Source organism: Xiphophorus couchianus, chromosome 13 (genome assembly GCF_001444195.1).
Source record: "Xiphophorus couchianus chromosome 13, X_couchianus-1.0, whole genome shotgun sequence".
Classification (NCBI taxonomy): Eukaryota; Metazoa; Chordata; class Actinopteri; order Cyprinodontiformes; family Poeciliidae; genus Xiphophorus; species Xiphophorus couchianus.
This window is the reverse complement of record NC_040240.1, coordinates 18,862,367-18,882,249: the sequence shown is the minus strand read 5'-3', so window position 1 is coordinate 18,882,249 and position 19,883 is coordinate 18,862,367. Positions and strand designations below refer to the sequence as shown.

At 36.0% G+C, this 19,883-nt stretch overlaps 3 protein-coding genes and 1 pseudogene across 3 annotated transcripts in view; 1 reads left to right on the top strand and 3 right to left on the bottom strand.

Annotated features, from left to right (window-relative positions):
• The window catches only part of LOC114155762 (gastrula zinc finger protein XlCGF8.2DB-like), a 723,567-nt gene that overhangs the window by 636,213 nt on the left and 67,471 nt on the right, over positions 1-19,883 (top strand). The gene's annotated exons all lie outside the window — the stretch shown is intronic.
• On the bottom strand, positions 1,495-6,231 carry LOC114155771 (zinc finger protein 260-like). The gene is made up of 2 exons (XM_028035848.1): positions 5,962-6,231; positions 1,495-4,161 (listed from the first exon to the last, which is right to left on the bottom strand). The coding sequence occupies exons 1-2, from the start codon at positions 6,131-6,133 to the stop codon at positions 2,312-2,314; spliced, it is 2,022 nt and encodes a 673-aa protein (XP_027891649.1). The 5' UTR covers positions 6,134-6,231; the 3' UTR covers positions 1,495-2,311.
• LOC114155772 (gastrula zinc finger protein XlCGF57.1-like) lies at positions 10,305-13,425 on the bottom strand. Its single transcript, XM_028035849.1, has 2 exons — positions 13,163-13,425; positions 10,305-12,521 (listed from the first exon to the last, which is right to left on the bottom strand). Exons 1-2 carry the CDS (start codon positions 13,326-13,328, stop codon positions 10,723-10,725), a joined length of 1,965 nt encoding a protein of 654 aa, XP_027891650.1. The 5' UTR covers positions 13,329-13,425; the 3' UTR covers positions 10,305-10,722.
• On the bottom strand, positions 14,779-18,968 carry LOC114155767 (oocyte zinc finger protein XlCOF6-like; annotated as a pseudogene).

Genomic DNA, 19,883 nt, shown 5'->3' with positions numbered 1-19,883 from the left:
TTTAAAATACTGTTGTTAGTTTATAAATCACTGAACGGCTTAGCACCACAATACATTAAAGATCTGCTGTTGTTGTATGAACCTTCCAGACCTCTCAGGTCTTCCGGTTCTGGTCTGCTCTGCATCCCCAGAACCAGAACCAAACGAGGAGAAGCAGCTTTCAGCATCTATGCACCACAAATTTGGAACAAACTTCCAGAAAACTGTAAAACAGCTGAAACACTGACTTCTTTTAAATCTCAACTAAAAACCCACCTGTTTAGAATTGTATTTGAAATGTAATCAATTACAAATTTAAAAATGGCGAGTGACTGAGGGTCACTGCGCGCACAGAAAACCCTGTCAATTCTAGACTCTAACAGGTAAAAATATTGCACGAAATCCGTGGAGGACGGCGGAGTCCTCGCGCAAAATTCCGTGGTTAGGTGGACGGAGCCTGGTGCCTTCCTGTTCAGGGAGACGGGGCCCGACGAATACCCGTTGAAAAAAAGGACGACGGAGTCCTGCGAGAACAGGCGCTTAAATTCCGTGACAAAATTGTATTTGAAATGTAATCAATTACAAATTTATGGATGGAACTTGACTTAATGCTTTGTTTTGATTATTGATTCTATATTGCATTGTGTTTCTGTGTTTGTAATGATGTAAAGCACTTTGAAATGTCTTGCTGCTGAAATGTGCTATACAAATAAAATTTGATTGATTGATTGATTGACAGAAGAATTTTAATCCCTATTTAATTTATTCTAATAGCTTTATTAAAGCTGCAGTATGTAACTTTTATAAAGTTATGTCTCATACCATGCTGTCACAACAGTTTCATTAAAGTCACACCAGCCGGCTAAACTCAATATTAAATAAGCAATTAAATTTACAAAGTATTTACCACAAAAACAAAATGCTCCCTACATGCAGGTTTTTGAAATAACCTCTGAAATTTTTAATTGAAAGATCTTTTGTAATTCATATAAAATCCTCTTAAAATGTCCTTTTAACAATCTGTGCATTAAAAAAAAAAAGATTCCAGTTTGATTCATTAATTAAAATAAGAATGAAAAACACCGACAGCAGAAAATAATGCAATAACTGTAAGGATAGTTTCCCCTGATTTTAGCAAGTAGAGAGCAGAGCAATAAAATTAGTTGATGCCAAATGTGCACATAAAAAGAAAACTGCTAAATTACTAAAAATACAGTTTGAACTAGAAGAGTAAAATTTCTTGAAATACATTTTTTCTTTTTTATGTTTCAGAAGGTTTTTTAATCAAGTCAAATCAAGATAAAACTAAAATAACTTCACATTTAAATCAAATGAAAATGCTTCAATCTCATTAAACTCTTAGACAAAAAATGTTTCAGTGGTTTTAGGACTTCAGCTTAGTAGTGAACGACAGACTTCTGATCTCTTTGGCATCCTGATGTTTACAAGGTTTACAACTTTTTTGTAAAATAAAATAAAAACTGTTGGATTACCACTTAATAAAGCAGCCAGACATTTTTTCACACTTCATCAGGAATCGTTTATTACGATTTGGAACATGCAAAGGGCAACAGGCGGCCTGGTATAAAAATCCACCAAAAAAAATCTGGTTCCAACAAATCATCATGATTAGAGTCATTATAGTACCATATAAACATGTTCATAGTTTAATATATATATAAGCAATACAATAATATGTTTGCTGGAGAGAAAGATTAGTTTTCTGTTCGATTTAGCTTCAAGTTTATCAGACAAAAGGCATCAAGAGCCAGAGCAGGCTTTGAGGATTTTTGGTTTTATAGTTTTTCCCTCAGTAACATTGTTACATTTTTCACCAAACATTTGCACTACAGCTAGTGCACTTCTTAAAACAATTACTACCAACTTCAAAAAGTTAACCCACACAAGTTAGTCATTCCTCAAAATCTGTAGTTCATTCCACAGTGTGTCAGTTTTATCAAAACAAAACATCCTGATAGTGTCAAATGGCTACAGTATGTTAGGTAAATGGCGACCAGGCACTGAATATTTTTGACATTTTTTCCAAAAATGCTCTTTGCAGTTCTACCATATTTTTCGGATTAGTCATAAGCCACTACTTTTTTCCTACACTTTGAACCATGCGGCTTATAGCCCGGTGCGGCTTTTCTGTGTATTTTTCTTCAACCACCAGGAGGCTCTCTAGCAGGAAGTGAATCATTGGAAGTCAAAATTGGAAATCAAAGAAAGTGCTGAAAATAGCAGAAGGTAACACAGGTACTAGATTGTGTTAGACCGAACCTTTTCTGCACAGTACACCAATTTGTGTTAAGGATGAAATGTTTTCAAGTTTTTACTTTAGCTCAATGCTTGACAGGTCCTGCACAAAAGGGGCTTCTCGCCTGTGTAAACGCTCATGTTTATTCAGTGAATCTTTTCTTTTGAAAGTTTTTTCACAGGTATTACAGCAAAACGGCCTTTCATTTGTGTGACTCATCATGTGTTGAGGCAAATAAGCTTTTAGAGTAAAACATTTACCACAAACGGTACAAGAGTAAGGCTTCTCACCTGTGTGAATTCTAATGTGCTTGTTGCAATCAGAGCTAGCGGCAAAGCTTTTTCCACAAGTGTTGCACACAAAAGGCTTCTCCCCCGTGTGAATTTTCATGTGTTTATTACATTCAGACCTTGTAACGAAGCTTTTTCCACAGGTGTGGCACAAAAAAGGCTTCTCACCTGTGTGAATTTTCATGTGTTTGTTCAATGACGGTTTTGACCTGTAACTTTTTTCACAAGTATTACAGGAAAACACCTTCTCATCTGTGTGACTTCTCATGTGATCAGTCAAATTAACTTTTCGACCAAAACTTTTGAGACAAATCACACATGTGAAAGGCTTCTCACCTGTGTGAATTCTGACGTGGTCATCCAGAAAAGATTTCTGAGTGAAGCCTTTTCCACAGAACTGACATTTGAAAAGGTTCTCACCAGTGTGAATTCTCATGTGACGTGTTAAACCCGTTTTGCTTATGAAACGTTTTCCACACGTCACACAATGAAATGGCTCCTCATTTGTGTGAGTTATGAAGTGAGTTTTTAAACTACCGCTGTGGCTGAACGCTTTCCCACAGATGACACACAAATAGGGGTTCACACCTGTATGACTTCCCATGTGAACCATTAACTGACGTTTTTTAATAAATCCTTGTCCACAGGTCTCACATGAAAAGGGTTTCACACCTGTGTGAACTGTCATGTGTTCAATTAATGAATATTTAGATCTGAAAGTTTTTTCACAGGAGTTACAGGGGAAAGGTTTTTCATCTGTGTGAGTCCTCAAGTGATTAGTCAAATGACCTTTGTCAATAAAACTCTTACCACAAATGGTACAAGAGAAAGGCTTCTCACCTGTGTGAATTCTGACATGTTTAGCAAAAGCCGGTTTTGTGATGAAGCTTTTTCCACAGGACAGGCATTTAAATGGCCTCACACCCGAGTGAATTCTCATGTGTTTATTTAATAAATGTTTTAATCTGAACGTTTTTTCACAAGTGTTACAGGAAAAAGGCTTCTCACCTGTGTGAATTCTCATGTGCGCTGTTAAATTTCCTTCTTTTGTAAAACCTTTTCCACATGTACACTGAAAACGCTTCTCACCTTTGTGACTTTTCAAGTGTTGAGACAAGTTACTACTTTCACTAAAACCTTCACCACATATTTTACAAGAATACACAGAGGTTTCTGTGCGAGCTTTCGTGTCCCTTTTGCGTTTTGAATTGTTAACACAGTTGTTGCGCTTCATGGTTTTCTGATGACTCTTATTTTGTTTCAGCCCTTCATCTTGCTGTGATCCTGAGTTTTTATTAGGATTTCCTTTGCAATCCTGGAGCTCAGTTTGATTATAATCCTGAGAGACAACATGATCTACAATTGGTTCTGGTTTAATGTGGTACTTGTCTTCATGAGTTGGACTCACTATTGATGTATCTTCATTCTCCTGCTTCAGTTCAAGTTGCTCTTCCTGCTTACTTATGCAGAGCTCCAATGGTTCCTCTTTAGTCCAGGGATATCCTGGTTCTTGATGTTCTTCTTTTATCTGCAGAGGTTCTAGCTCCTTCTGATCCAAACTGGAGTCTGTCTCCTGTTTACAGAGCTCCTGGTCAAAGGGAGCCTCTTCTTTCCAAATGTAATTCTGTAGATCATCTAGAAAGGCAAACAAACACAGAAAGGTTTTCTGTAGGTTATCATCTGCCAGTGCAACTAGTACCAATTTTAATTCTTTGCCCGCCATTTTTCCAAGACTACACTATGAATGTAACATGCCTCCTATTGTTAGTGTCATTTGTAATTATATTATACCATACTGCTTATATCGATAATTATTTTAACCTTACAGGATTAGCATAGAGCAAAGGTGCTCTAATTAATTTGCATTCTTAAAGAGTGGCTCAAAATTATTTTCACGATTTGGAAGCATCCACAGACAAATTCTGAATTTAAAGTAACAAGATAGCAAGTTTAGCATTTTTTGTTTTTAAAATTTGGAGCAGATGTGTAAAATAGGAAAAAAAATTAAATCCGTCACCACTAAATAAAAACAAATGATGCTCTTGGGAGCCCCCTAGTGGTGCCAGGGCCCTAAGCAACTGATTACTTGCATATGCCTCGAGCTGGCTTATAAAAACTGGCTGATTTATTGCAGAAACAATTATTCTAGAAAGAGATTTAAAAAAAAAGATATACAGAGAGAAAGAAAAGATTAGGCAAGAGAGAACAGGAATAGGGGTAGAGTACAGAACCAAAAGAGAATGATGCAGCTCTAAAAACCAAATAGGCAAGAAGATGTAAAGGAACCTAATTAAACTCTTAACCCACACTTGAAAGCCCACGTGCTGTTTTTCCATTGTATTTTCCAGGGCTGAGATTTAAGGGTTTAAACTCTGCTGGTGTCCATTATGACGCTTTTATTGGACAGCCTAGAGCCCCCCCTTTTTGATTGACACCGCATTCTGCCAATAATGTTATGAAATGGCTTTTTCCGAGCCAATAATATCCAGAGAGTGACTTGAGCTCGTTTTGACATGCCTGTATTCTTTCTGGAATATTTCTGACTGGTCAACTCGGAGACTAAATCTAAAGCCACCGATGTGCAGCCAACACGTGTCCTGTCATAAGGATAAAAGGCATTTTGGGGTTTATTTTGACATGAATCCACCAGCTGCATGCATAACCTGTGCGCCTTTGCTACGCCAAAGTCAGGCTGTGTGCTCCCTCATGCGTAATGGTGTTTACAGAACTTTTTCTCACCGATGGAGAGACATGTTGTCAGAACATGTCAAAACTGGTTGTATTTCTGGTGGGGAGGTCAAAGGAGAGATGGGGGGGGGGGGGGTAAATTTGGCCAAATACATCAGGAGGAAACATAAATAAAACCTTCAAGATAAAAAGTGTGTGATTAAATATCTTGTCAATCAAACCAAAGCAATTTAAAACTGTTTGATGCCAAATTAAAACCAGTCACTCCACTTTTTACCAATTACACAATCAAGGAAACTCATACAAAATCAACAGATTGCTGCACTGTTTTCGCACTAATGTATAATTGTGAGTTAATCGCACGTTTTCTGCAAAAATGTTCAAAAACATTGAACGTTATAAAATTATAGTCTGATCAAGGTGGAGAACAACAAAAATCAAAATTATAGCACAAATATTGCTAAATGTCTTGCAAATATTTCTGAATCTGACATAATTTTGATTGCAAAAACAATCACAAAATCCTAGGCGGATTGATCAATGTGGAGAATGCTCAATATTATTTAATTTTAAGAAGTATTTATCACATTTAGACAGCTATTTACTAGTATTTTAACAGTATGATCGTGGGTTTTATTCTGGCACAACCATCCATTTGAGAGAATACATAACCCAACATCAAAATCAGTTTGACACCCTGCTGTAATAAACAACGGTCACATAATATAGTGTAACATTGTTTCATACCAGTTCGGTGTAATGCGGTCCTGGACAAATCCTGCAGTCTGTCCCAATCATTTATCTCTTCCTCCTTCTTTACGGTTCCATTAAACTCTGTCACCGTTTCTTCAGCAGGAGTTTCCTGCTCGTTGCTCAACTCTCGTTCAGGTTTGATTGAAGACATTCTCACTGCAAACATTCAGATATTCAGCCCATAAATGGATCAAAACCCACAGAATAACTCCAAGCAGAAGGAAAGCTAACGTTGCTACAATCACGTTGTAGCTTCGAATCAGGTCTTTACCGCCACCAGCTGGTCCGGAGGGTCAACAGCAAGACACGTTTTTGATTTTCTTTTCTTTTTCTTTTTTCAGTTGTTATTAACTGCATGTCAAAAAATACGGCATCAGTATCAGATGTGTTCAAAGCTGAAATAGCTAGCACGGGCTGCTTCCAAACACAAGCAAGTGAGAGAAAAAAAGAAAGAAAACACAAACCGACAATGAAAAAAATCTATAAACCAAAATAGATAAATAAATGAGAAAAAAAATATTTAAAAATGACTAGGGGTTTTCTAATAGTTTCAGATTGTTTATTATATGATTCATTTGGCCATGAATTTTAATAGATACGAAAAGGTGGCAGAGTTCCTTGTGTAAAGTGGGGATTTTTTTATTTATTTATTTTCAAATGACATTTGTGTATTCAATATTTGCCCTTTTAAGTTTCTTTTCTCAAGGTTTCAAAAATAATGTAATTCTTAGAAAATTCACATAAGTTTGGAATTTTAGGGAAATGCTGGTAGTGCACAAGATAATTTATGGAAATGCATTGGGCTATGGCAGTTAAAAAATTACCTGAATTAATGAGTTACTTCTATGTAAATCAGTTTGATCTAGTTTGGTTTTAATTCAGAATAGCTTATGAATCAGTTTTCTGCTTTGTTTCTCATATTTCTGAAACTGTAATATTGTCTCGAGCGCTATAGTAATCACATTTTCCATTGTGGTTTACCTAAAATGAAAATATATTTTTTTATCTCGTCCTTCTGCTTTTGTCACCTCATTTTCTATTTTAATAGATTTTTCATCTCTATTTTTGCCAAAGTTGATTCACAGCTCATTTGTTGTGTTTTCTGCAACTTATTTTTCCTGAACACCATCATACGTATATGCAATAACACAATTAATAAGTAATAGATCATTAGGCTCACCATGTGTACGGTGTATGTTCAGTTTATATTAAGATCTCTGATCTGCTACCAAATAATTACCTTGTTCTGCTGTGAACTGGAATCCAAACAAATAACTGATATTCATGGTTCTGAATCTAATATTGCAATAACATCTCCTTTGTATGCCAAAATACTTTCCCTACTTTGAGTTAAAACTCTAGTATAATGCACTCAATTGTTTTTGATGTGAAACTGTCTAAGAATGTTTACACCACCTACTGCTGCCATCTTCTGGATTAAGTAGGTATTTCATATTTTCCTTTTACTATAGGTGACCACTTCACCCATTCAACAAAAACTCCTAAACAATTTACCATAAATTTGCTCCCACATCAACACTTTAATACATTCAACCTGAAATGAAAATATCGTTCTCTTAACTCACTAACTGCTGTCTTTTTTAGTCATAGAAATAAAGGTGGTGCTGTTTCTTTCTGGGATATGAGTGAATAAAAGTTTCCAGAACCAAGCACGAGGTGTCTGTTTCTTTTAACTGAAACGTTTACTTTTGTAAAATGATTCATTCTTGTATTACTTTACTCTTAACCTTTTCTGTTCCGCATCAATTCAACAATTAAGGATTACTTTTTTCACCTTTTCTCCAACCACACAACATATTTTACACACAAAACATAATTATGTGACTGATCATCCAAATAGAAAAGGGAGCATACCACACCAAGTAACTCACCAAACATGTTTTTTTTCTGTTCCATACTGTGTTCAGGTTTCTTTATAGAAATGTTTAAAAAATTCTTACTGACAGCCAACCAACATGTTCAAACTCATTTGTTTAATTAACCTTTATCTTGAGTAAACAACAAAATTTACCAAACATGGACCATAAAAATAATAACTGCAATCACATTCTGTAAACATGCTCTGTTCACCTTAATACCATTACAAAATATAGATTACTCTTTTAGGTTGTCTGAAAATGTGAGAAAACAAAGATATTTGTCATTCATAGGAAACCATATTAAAAATTAAACTTTTTTTTTGTTTTAATTTAAGGAGTGTCAAGAAAATCCGAGCTCATCCCACTTCCCCATGCTGGAGATTTTAGTTTAACAGTAATAATAAATAAAGTTATCTTTAAAATGAATCACTCAAGTGACATCAAGGCCCAACAGTAGACTTAAGTGTCAATAAAGTTAGTTTAACAGTAATAATAAATAAAGTTATCTTTAAAATGAATCACTCAAGTGATATCAAGGCCCAACAGTAGACTTAAGTGTCAATAAAATAAATCTAGTTGTGTGTGTTGTTTTTGTCTCATGCAAACTTTGCTTTAATTCTACTTTTTTCTATCTAATCATAAGAAATCATAGTCAGTCAGAGAGAGTCATTAAACAGGAAAAGCAGGTTTCCTGGAAAAAGAGGAAGTTTCCAGCCTGCAGATTTATAAAAATAGCTGAGACTATTTTAAAGCATGAAAGTTTTAAAAAATTAAATCTAAACATTTTGAGTAATTTGATAAGATTCAAAGTAAAATACTTATATTAATATTGATTTACTTGTAATAATACTTACACTTATATTTGTGAGAACACCTACAAGAAAAACAAGTAACTGTAACTTTAGTAGTAAATAATTAGAATCATGTATTATTCTTGGTTTCTTTTCAGAAAAACATCTGTAATAACTCACATTAAAATCATAAATGAATGATAGATCAGAGAAGCTGAAGAAAATAAATGTGATATAAGTTATGGTTATAAAATTATAAATGAATGCTAAATCAGAGAAGCTAAAGAAAATAAATGTGATATAAATGTTATTTTGACATTGAACTTGAAATGGTGTAAAAGGTTGTAAAACTGCAATTAAACATCACTGATATGTTGGAGGTAGATGGTAGGTGAAAGGTGACAGGAAGGGAAAAAGAGGAACTAACAGGAGAGCAGAGATGATCAGCACCTTATATGGAAACAGGAGGTTGAGCAGCCCTGAGACATTGGCACAGACATCATGACATGATGTCTCTTAAGACAGTGACGGATATGAGATCATCTGTCTAAGCAGACAGATAAACCCTATATAAGGTGGGTGCAAAAGAGGAACCGTTCGTTGGATCCTCCGGGCAGCTTCGAGCCAAGATCGAGATGGACAAAGAACTCTGCAGCTGAAGAAGAGCCGGGGCCACGGAGCCGGAGACTGTCCTGCACATGGAGACCAACCCGTCTGGCCCACAATCTGTGGCTTCGAATCGCACTTCTCTCATCGGCTGGGTTCTGACCCCAAAGACAAAGATGAAGACAAAGACAAGGAAGAAGAACTGGTGCCTTTTTTCCTGCCAGCACCAAGTCCTGTGTGACCTCAGCATCCATGCGGAGAGGAGGCTCATCAGACCTGCGGAGATCCTGGCCTTCGCCGATCAACATCTTCCTCCTGCTGCCACACCTTCTTCATCATCAAGCCAGGTCTGGGGTTCGAAACGCCAAACTCCGTCCGTCTCTCTCAAAGGTTCCCTTTTTTAGTTCTCAGTATCAGCAGTAGGGAAAGATAGACTAGATGACTGATTTTACTTATTTGATTATTTCTGCTACTGAATTAAGCTGTACTGACCCTTGCAAAAATGCCTTACTAATAAAATATTTAGCATAAAGAAAATCTAAAAGATGTTGTGGACATTCAGTTAATGAGTCACCTTAAAGTTCTTTGATGGTTGTAAAATAGCTCTGATGTTTGATTCTGGAGAGGAAGAGGTGGAAAATGTTTTTAGGTTGCTGGTAGCCCATATGTAAAACAACATCCTTGGGACTCGCCCGAGTCACTAAAACCTACCTGGTTCAATAACAAATGCAAGTTGCAAAATAGAGAACGAGCGACCGTTAACAGGTGTGCTCTGTGAAACTAGTTGGCTGTAGGCTGCTCAGTCTGGCTAATTCACAGGGGGAAGAAGGGTGGGACACCTGGATGTAGGCCGTCAGATAACCAGGCGAATCGTTTCTCGAAACCAGCTTAAACAGAGTTTACTTCAGTTCTGGACAGGGTAAATCCCAGCAGATTTAGGAAACTCAACGTACCCGTTAGACGGAGAGCTGGTAGCACATCTCCCCTCTCAGAAGAGGAAGTACGAGAGTGAGAGAGTAGAGACAGAAAGGAGGGGGGGGGGGGGGTGTTGCGCAACAACAGGAGCAATGTCCACAGCAGAAAACAAAAATATGAAGAACACAAATTTACCTATCAAGGTACAGAAAACATTCGAAGAATCAAAAGCAGCAGCACTGAAATTAGTTATTAAATTTGCACATTAAAGAAACTAAAAAGTAGAAAGTTCAAACTTCTAGAGGAGTTTAGCATCTCTAAATAAATTTGTATTGTTAATTCAAACGGCTTTTTGCCAAGTCAAATGATGAAACTCAAGAATTTAAACATTAAATCAAATGAGAGAAACAGATTTAAACATTTTTCTAATTGCGATGCTGGACATTTTTACAAGGTTTACAATATTACATTTTTGAGTTGCAGGTTTTCAAATTAACTGTTGGATTACTAATTAAAATGACACATGGACATTTTTACACAGGTCATACTAGCAGAAAGACCTCTTAAGTGCACTCTTGTGGCTTCTCATCAGTGTGAACTCTCATGTGTTTATTTAATGAATCTTTTCTTTTGAATGTCTTTTCACACAAATTACAGGAAAAAGGCCTTTCATCAGTGTGATGTGCCATGTGAGAAGTCAAGTTACCTTTTTGAGTAAAACCCTTGCCACAAACCATACAAGTGAAAGGCTTCTCACCTGTGTGAATTCTGACATGCTCATCAAAAACAGATTTTCTTGTGAAGGTTTTTCCACAGAACAGACATTTGAAAAGCCTCTCTTCCTTGTAAGTTCTCATGTTAACCGTTAACTGACTTTTATTAATCAAACTTTTTCCACACGTCACAAATTGGAAAGGTTTCTCATTTGTGTGAGTCATGAAGTGAGCTTTTAAGCTACTGCCGTCGCTGAATGCATTCCCACAGATCACGCACACAAAGGGCTTCTCACCCGTATGGCTTCTTGTGTGAACAATTAACTGGTGTTTTTGATTAAATCCTTTTCCACACGTCACACACAGAAACGGCTTCTCGCCTGTATGACTTCTTATGTGAACCTTTAACTGATTTTTTTGATTAAACCTTTTTCCACAGGTCACACACAGAAAGGGCTTCTCACCGGTGTGAATTCTTATATGTTCTTTCAATGAATGTTTTGATCTGAATGTTTTTCCACAAGTATTACAAGGAAAAGGCCTTTCATCTGTGTGACACTTTATGTGATTGGTCAAATGACCTTTGTCAGTGAAATCTTTACCACAAATCATACAAGAGAAAGGTTTCTCACCTGTGTGAATTCTGACATGTGCGTCAAGAACAGGTTTTGTAGTGAAGCGTTTTCCACAGGACAGACATTTGAAAGGCTTATCACCAGTATGAATTCTTGTGTGAACCATCAACAGATATTGTCGATTAAAGTGTTTTCCACATGTCTTGCACACAAATGGCTTCTTACCTGTATGAACCCTCATGTGTTCATTCAGTGAATCTTTTCTTTTGAAAGTCTTTTCACAGGCATCACAGGAAAAAGGCCTTTCATCTGTATGAAGCCTCATGTGAGTAGTCAAATTACCTTTTTGAGTAAAACATTTGCCACAAATGGTGCAAGAGAAAGGCTTCTCACCTGTGTGGACTCTGACATGTGCCTCAAGAAAAGGTTTTGTTGTGAAACTTTTTTCACAAGATAGACATTTGAAAGGTCTCTCACCTGTGTGAATTCTCATGTGAACAGTTAAATGTCCTTTGTTTATATAACTTTTTCCACATGTTGCGCATGGAAAACGCTTCTCACTTGTGTGATAATCCAAGTGCTCAGCCAAGTTACTATTTTGAGGTAAAAAATCACCACATAACTTACAAGAACACAAATTGCCATGTCTTTCTGGTTTTGAATTTGCACAGTTTTTACGCTTTATGGTTTTCTGACATCTGTTATTTGGTTTCGGCACTTTATCTTGCTTTGATCCCGAGTCTTTCTGATGGTCTCCTTCTTGATCATGGTTCTCAGTATCACTGAAGTCCTCAGAGATTATTTGGTCTCTCATTGGTTCTGGTTCAATGTGGTCATTTTCTTTGTGTGAAGGAGTCAACAAAAATGTATCTTCAGTCTCCTGCTTCAGTTCAAGCTGCCCTCCATGCTCACCTATGCAGATCTCCAATACTTCCTCTTTAATCCAAGAATGCACTGGTTCCTGCTGCTCTTCTTTAATCTGCAGAGGTTCTGGTTCCTCCTGGTCAAAACTGGAATCACTCTCCTGCTTACAGAGCTGCTGCTCCTCTTTCCAAACATAATCCTGTAGATCATCTGGAAATCAAACAAAACAGGAGAGTGGGTTTCTATTCACTTTAATCCATGTATATAAATATGCTTTGAGAAGTATTCAGTCCTAAAATCAGCTGAATCTGATGAAGATTTTAGTCTCAACGCATTTCAGTTTAACAAGCCATTCAATACAACATCCTGTAGTATGAGGCAGTTTTAGATCTGTACAAAGAAAATGACAATTGTATAATTTCCATGAATAAAAATATGTTAGAAAATGTTAGTTGAAGCAATCTGGACTTCCTTAAAACCTCAAAATGTAAGGCTGCTCAACCATACGGCATGTTGCAATGGTGCACTAAGTCAAGTTAAATGTCTCTACCAACTAATCATACTTTATTGAAATGCCACAAATCACAAAACTATGTCTGAAAGATTCTGCCATTCACATGAAACAATCCTGTCTAGGTTTACAAAGTCTAAGTTATATAGCTTTCAAAAACCAACGGATTAAAAATGTTCATGCCAGTAAGAAATTAGGTGAATTCACCGTTAGCCGTTAGCTGAAGCTCCCATCAAAAGGCAACTTTATCTTCGTTGATAATCTCCGCTAATAAAGCTCTAAAAAATTACATTAAAATCGCAGTCGGCATTAAAACGTTAGCATCGCCTGTATTTAATACCTTTTCCGTGTGAAAGGGTCTGAGTTGTCCGGGAGACATCCAGCAGTCGGTGCTGATCATCCATCTCTTCCTCTTTAACGACTATTTCTTTAATCTCCGTCAATGTTTCCTCAACAGCAGTTAACTGCTCGTCGATAAACTCTCGTTCAAGCTGGACTGAAGACATTTTTACAGCAAACACTCACATATTCAGCCAGCAGATGATCAAAGTCCCTAGAATGACTGCAAGCAGAAGGAAAGCTAACGCTTTTCTTCTTCTTCTTCTTCTTGATATGTAATGGCGGTTAGCAAACAATTAAACAGATCGTTACCGCCACCAACTGGTCTGAAGGACCGACCGCAAAGACCAAGATACTATCATGCAAAATATGTCAGAAAAAGATAATAAAATGTTGCCTGTGGAAGAGCCAAAAATATAATTGTGTAACATTATTATGATGGTTTATGTCTTTGAGGGGAAACATGCTCTAGTGGAAGTGCTTGGAGCTCATAAAAAAGTTCTGTGTGACAGAAAATTGATTTAATATTCTTAATATTTCATATTCACCAAGCAGTTTATGACTAAACAATAATTCAAACTTTAAACTAAACAATAGAAACAACTTTAATGCTGTTTAACTTTTAAGAAGAAAAAAATCTGTGGTTTTTGGACTTCAGAATAAAAGTGAACTACAGACTCCAGCCTGTAAACAAAGTTCTGAAGTTTTAATATTTTACAAGTTTTACTAAATTAAATTGTAAAAAATTTTACACAAATTTTAGAATTATCATTGTTGATAAAACACTGTTTTGAACAAATGAAATCATAAAAAATAATGAATACAAAAAAACACAAATATGAGAAATTATTACATTTAGCCTGTTGCATCTTCCCTGCTTCAAAATAATTATTTACTTTGAGCAGCAGAGCTAAACTCTGTTAGTCTAAAATATGTGTCGTGGAAAAAATACTATTTCCAAGCACTGTTCAGGTGAAATCACTCAGTCAGGTTTATTCATATAATGTGCACAATACAGAGAGCTTGTAGGACAATCTGTAATGAAGCAAGTCTGGATGAAAGCTCTGCCAGGCAGAGACAACACATGAGTTTTGTACAATGGGATAAGGGATCCAAAGCCTGGGAATCAGATTGGTTCCCATGCAGCTGGGGAAAAACAACGTCCAACCTTGTGCATGTAGCCCAAACAGCTTTAACTTGGTGGGAATATACAGAACTTAGAATAAACATATAGCAATACAACTAGCAGGTGTAACCTAACTGTAATTTTTCCACATCATATGTAACCAAATGTGGAAAAGTTCTGCCAACTGAGGACGTTTCAGTTCTGCAATTTTTCCTCAGTAGCTTAGTTGCTTTTCTCGTATTAAGGTTTCCACCACAGCTAGTGCCTTTCTCAAAACAATTAACACAAAGTGCAACAGCATCACTTGCCGAGATCCAGACACTGTAAAATGGATTTGTTGTGTTTTCATTATGACAGTTCACTCTGAAAGTATTTTCCATTGCAAAAAAGTCAGATCTGGTTAAACAGTACCTGCTTGACACCACTAAATATAATTTGCTCAGACAAATGAGATCTACAGTTAGTGAGGTAAATGAGCACCAGACACCAAATACATGTCTTACATTTTTATTGCATATGCTCTTTGCAATCCTATTTTTTTCACAGCACTGTTCAAAAGCAAAGTACAAACTTACTGTATTTACAATAAACATAAGACTTTACCCAAAGGCAACACTATAAAGAATATCATCTGTAACAGAAGAGGTTCACTTCAGAGAAAATAATTTAACATTTTCAGGAATGAATCATAAAGAAATGCATGAAACTTTAACAACTTGTTCAACATTTTTGTTTCTAATTTAATGCAACAAATACAAAACTATTGTTCATTTCATGAGAACTGACTAGAGTGAGAATTCTAGAGTATTCTCATTTAGACTCACTAGAGTGAGTTCTCATGTTAAGTATCAAACGTGTTTTTCTAAGCTAACTTTTTTCGCACGCAACACATTGAAAAGGTTTTTCATCTGTGTGAGTTATGAAATGAGTTTTTAAGCTACTGCTGTGGCAAAATGTTTTTCCACATGTCTTGCACAAAAATGGCTTCTCACCTGTGTGAACCCTCATGTGTCTATTCAACAAATCTTTTCTTCTGAAAGTTTTTTCACAGATATTACAGGGAAAAGGCCTTTCATCTGTGTGAGTCCTCATGTGATTAGTCAAATGCACTTTTTGAGAAAAACCTTTGCCACAAATCACACAAAAGAATGGCTTCTCACCTGTATGAACTCTCTGGTGTTTATTTAATGCATCTTTAGATCTGAACGTTTTTTCACAGGTATCACAGGGAAATGACCTTTCATCTGTGTGAATTCTCATGTGATCACACAAATCCCCTTTTTGAGCAAATTGTTCGCCACATATCGTACAAGAGGAAGACTTCTCATCTGTGTGAGTTCTCATGTGAATTGTGAAATGTACTTTTTCTTCATAACTTTTTCCACATGTTGTACATTGAAAATTAGTCTCTAATGTGTGAGCCATGAAGTGAACTCTTAAGGTGTGGCTATGATGGAAAGCTTTTCCACAGATCCCACACAGAAAGGGCTTCTCACCTGTGTGTCTTCTAATGTGAACCACTAACTGGCCTTTTCGATTAAACCGTTCTCCACAGGTAACACACAAAAAGCGCTTCTCACCTGTGTGAACTGTCATGTGTTCAGTTAATGAACTTCTTGCTCGGAAAGTTTTTTTGCAAATATTACAGGTAAAAGGCCTTTCATCTGTGTGGCGCCTCATGTGATTGGTTAAATGAGCCTTTTCATTGAAAGTTTTCTCACAAATTGTACAAGAGAGAAGCTTCGCACCTGTGTGAATTCTGACGTGCCTATTAAAATCTGATTTTCTTATGAAGCTTTTACCACAGTACAGACATTTAAAAGGTTTCTCACCTGTGTGAATTATGATGTGCTTATTAAAATCTGATTTTCTAGTGAAGCTTTTTCCACAGTACAGACATTTAAAAGGCTTCTCACCTGTGTGAATTCTGACATGCTTATTCAAATCAGATTTTGTAATGAAGCTTTTTCCACAGGACTGACAGGTAAAAGGTTTCTCGCCAGTGTGAGTTCGAATGTGAACTATTAATTGGCATTTTCGAATAAACCCTTCCCCACAGGTCACGCACAAAAATGGCTTTTCGTCTGTGTGAATTCTCATATGATCATTCAATGAAACTTTTGATTTGAAAGTTTTTTCACAGGTATCACAGTGATATGGCCTTTCATCTGTGTGAAGCATCATGTGATAAGTCAAATTACATTTTCGGCCAAACCTTTTGCCACAAATCATACAAGAGAAAGGCTTCTCACCTGAGTGAATTCTGACATGTTCATCAAGAACAGATTTTTTAGTGAAGCTTTTTCCACAGGAAAGACATTTGAAAGGCCTCTCACCTGTGTGAATTCTCATGTGAACTATTAAATGTCCTTTTTTTATAAAACATTTTCCACATGTTGTACATGGAAAACGCTTCTCACCTATGTGCCCTTTCAACTGTTGGGTCAAGTTACTATTTTGAGTAAAAATGTCCCTTCTGGGTTTTGAATTGTCACAGTTGTTACTCTTTATGGTTTTCAGACAACTCTTCTCTGGTTTCTGTGCTTTATCTTGTTTTGATTCTGAGTCTTTATGATAGTTTCCTTCTTGATCCTGGGTCTCAGCTTCACTGAAGTCCTGAGAGATGACTTGGTTCTTGATTGGTTCTGGTTTAACGTGGTTCTTTTCTTCATCATTTGAAGTCACCATAAATGTATCTTCAGCCTCCTGCTTCAGTTCAAGTTGGTCTTCATGCTCACCTATGCAGATCTCCAATACTTCCTCTTTAGTCCAGGGATGTTCTGGCTCTTGCTGCTCTTCTGTCATCTGCAGAGGTTCTGGTTCCTCCTGGTCCAAACTGGAATCCCTCTCCTGTTTCCAGAGCTGCTGGTCAGAAGAAACCTCCTCTTTCCAAACATAATCCTGTAGATCGTCTAGAAAGAAAAACACAATAGAAGGTTTTTCTATTGTGGGTTTAAAAAAACACTTAACTTTAATTGATAAGTAGCTAATTTTAGGATTAAATCCTAAAATGTTTTGGAAAAACAGGAATTTAGTCTGAATGTACTGTATTGTAGACCAATAAGCTACGGTATGTTTTTTTAAAAAAATGCATCCTTTGTAATCACTGTTCCTTTTAATTTTCTTCTCTATTTGTCATCATAACAGTATATGTGGCTCTCTATTCCCTTTTGGCTTCATATCTTCATCCTTTTTCTATTCTCATCCTTCTCAGCTGCATTTCTCTCAATAGTAACAACTTTGTTGAAAAATTCCTAAATAGTTTAATTGAACACATGATTTCTGTCTTCGCTGTGTTGGCATCACAGATAATCTAAACTATTTGATTTAAAATGTTCCTTTTCCTCCATATTTTTTTCCTCTCTCCTCCACCTCTGCTTCGTCTCTTTCTAGAATAACTTTCTGCAATAAACAATCCCCATTTTAGAACTTCTTTGTTCATGTAGAGGACTTTGTTGGCAACAAAAATATAAATAACTAAATGGCCCAATAAAGCAGTTAAAGTAGCAAATATTGCATCAAAAAAATTAAAATAAGAACTTTTCCAACTTAGTGCTTAGACCTTGATGTTGGTCAATAAGAGAGAAAATGACTCCCTTCCCTCATCCTTACCGCTTTGTCACTTTACCTTCTACAAAGAGTCAGAAGGAAAAACAAAACATGAGGGAAAATAGAAACAAATCTGTAACAAAGGTGGAAACAGGAGGGGAGAAAATATTACAGAACAAAATAAATCAACGTGTAATCAACTAAATGGTCAGCAAATAAATAAATATTAAATACAGAATATATATCATATATATTTTATATTATATAAAAATGATATATTTCATAAAATGAAAACAAAATAAAATAAATAGCAAAAAATTTTAAATTATTACATTTCAAAATGTACCCTCAATAATCACATAAATTTTAAATATTCTTTTTTGGATGCATTATTTACCATTATATTGTAAAAAAAATAATCTAACCAAAGGCTTACCTCGAGTTTCCTCAACACCTTTCTGATTTAGAAGGAACTTAAACTAATCTGATTTGAATTTGTTAAACTGTTTTGTCCTAAATTAAAATATTTTAATTAATTACTTGAATTAACAATGCATTTAAAATCAAACACAAATTAACAAACAACTTTTTTGTGGTTGTATCCATCTAAATTATCTTAGAATTATTCAGGGACATTAAGGCAGACTAAAGAAAATAAACATATTCAGTAAAAAGCCATGCAGTGTTTGGTAATTAATATCATCATATAGTTTTTTATTTTTCTTCCCAATGACACTGAATGCAAGAGTTTAAGCTTGGTACTTTTCAAATTACAGCAAACTAAAGATGCTCACGGTAGTAAAACAAATTGCCGTTTTGCTGAAACGACAACACGCGAACTTCAGCTTCATTGCCTGATTTCCGCTGATATCTCCCAAAAATGAACGCTTTAAACCCGAAACCTGCATCATCCTCCTCCATCAGTGAGACGTTGCCCTCGTTTGTGTTTCCTACCTTTTCGGTGTGAAGTGAACCGGGGAGTCCGAGGGAAACCCAGCAGTCTGCGCTGATCTTCCGTCTCTTCCTCCTTCACGGTCATTCCTTGAAACTCTGTGGATGTTTCTTCAGCAGCAGTTAACTGCTCGTCTCGTTTTAGCTGCACTGAAGACATCATTACTGTAAACATTCACATATTCATCCCGCAGATGGTCAAACTCTCTAGATTGAGTCCAAGCAGAAGGTAAGCTAACGCTGCTAGCATCACAGCTCTTCTTCAGTTTAGTTGTCGGTTGGCAAAAGCCGTTAGGTCAAAGCGTTACCGCAACCTACTGGTAAGGAGTGTCGGTTCATGAGGATTTAATTCATTCTATATACACATACATATATATCTAAATTTATATAAACAGTTATTTAATAGAATTTAATAGAAGTACTTTATTCATCCCAGCAGGGAAATTACTTCGCAGTTACAGCATAGAGACAAGACACAATAACAACCACTGAGTAGTAGTTGTAGATAAAATTAAAATAAAAAGCTATAAATTGTAAAAAATATGAAATGCTAATATAAAAAGCAACTTAAGAGCAGTCCTTGCAAAGATTCAAAAAGGTGGTATTAAATGTTTAGTGTGTGCCAGAGTACCTATCTTACCTACTTAAACTATATTCTTATACATAATACCATTTCCTTTAGAAATTTAATAAAGTTTTTATTAATAAATGACGTACTTTTCATACACAGACACAGGTAAATATATTATCTTTGTGAGAGATGAGTTTTATTAATTTTTCAGCTAATGGGTTATAGCAGAAAATAGTACTGTATTGTTCATGCGTGGAATCACCATAATTAAAAAAAAAAACACAAAAAAACCGGGGCAATCACGTCAGTGTAAACTCATTTTATGTAAACGCCAACATTCGATACGCTGTTCTCAACAAGCAAACGTCTGTGTTCGTTTCAGCGTGTTCTATAAAATACCATTTGCTCTCATGGATTCATGTTGAGACACTATTCTGAATTCGTCACAGCCCACCAAGGAATCAGAAAAGAAAAAGCTGCTCGGTTGAATTAATTTTAAATCAAAATTTGCTGAGTATAGTCAAT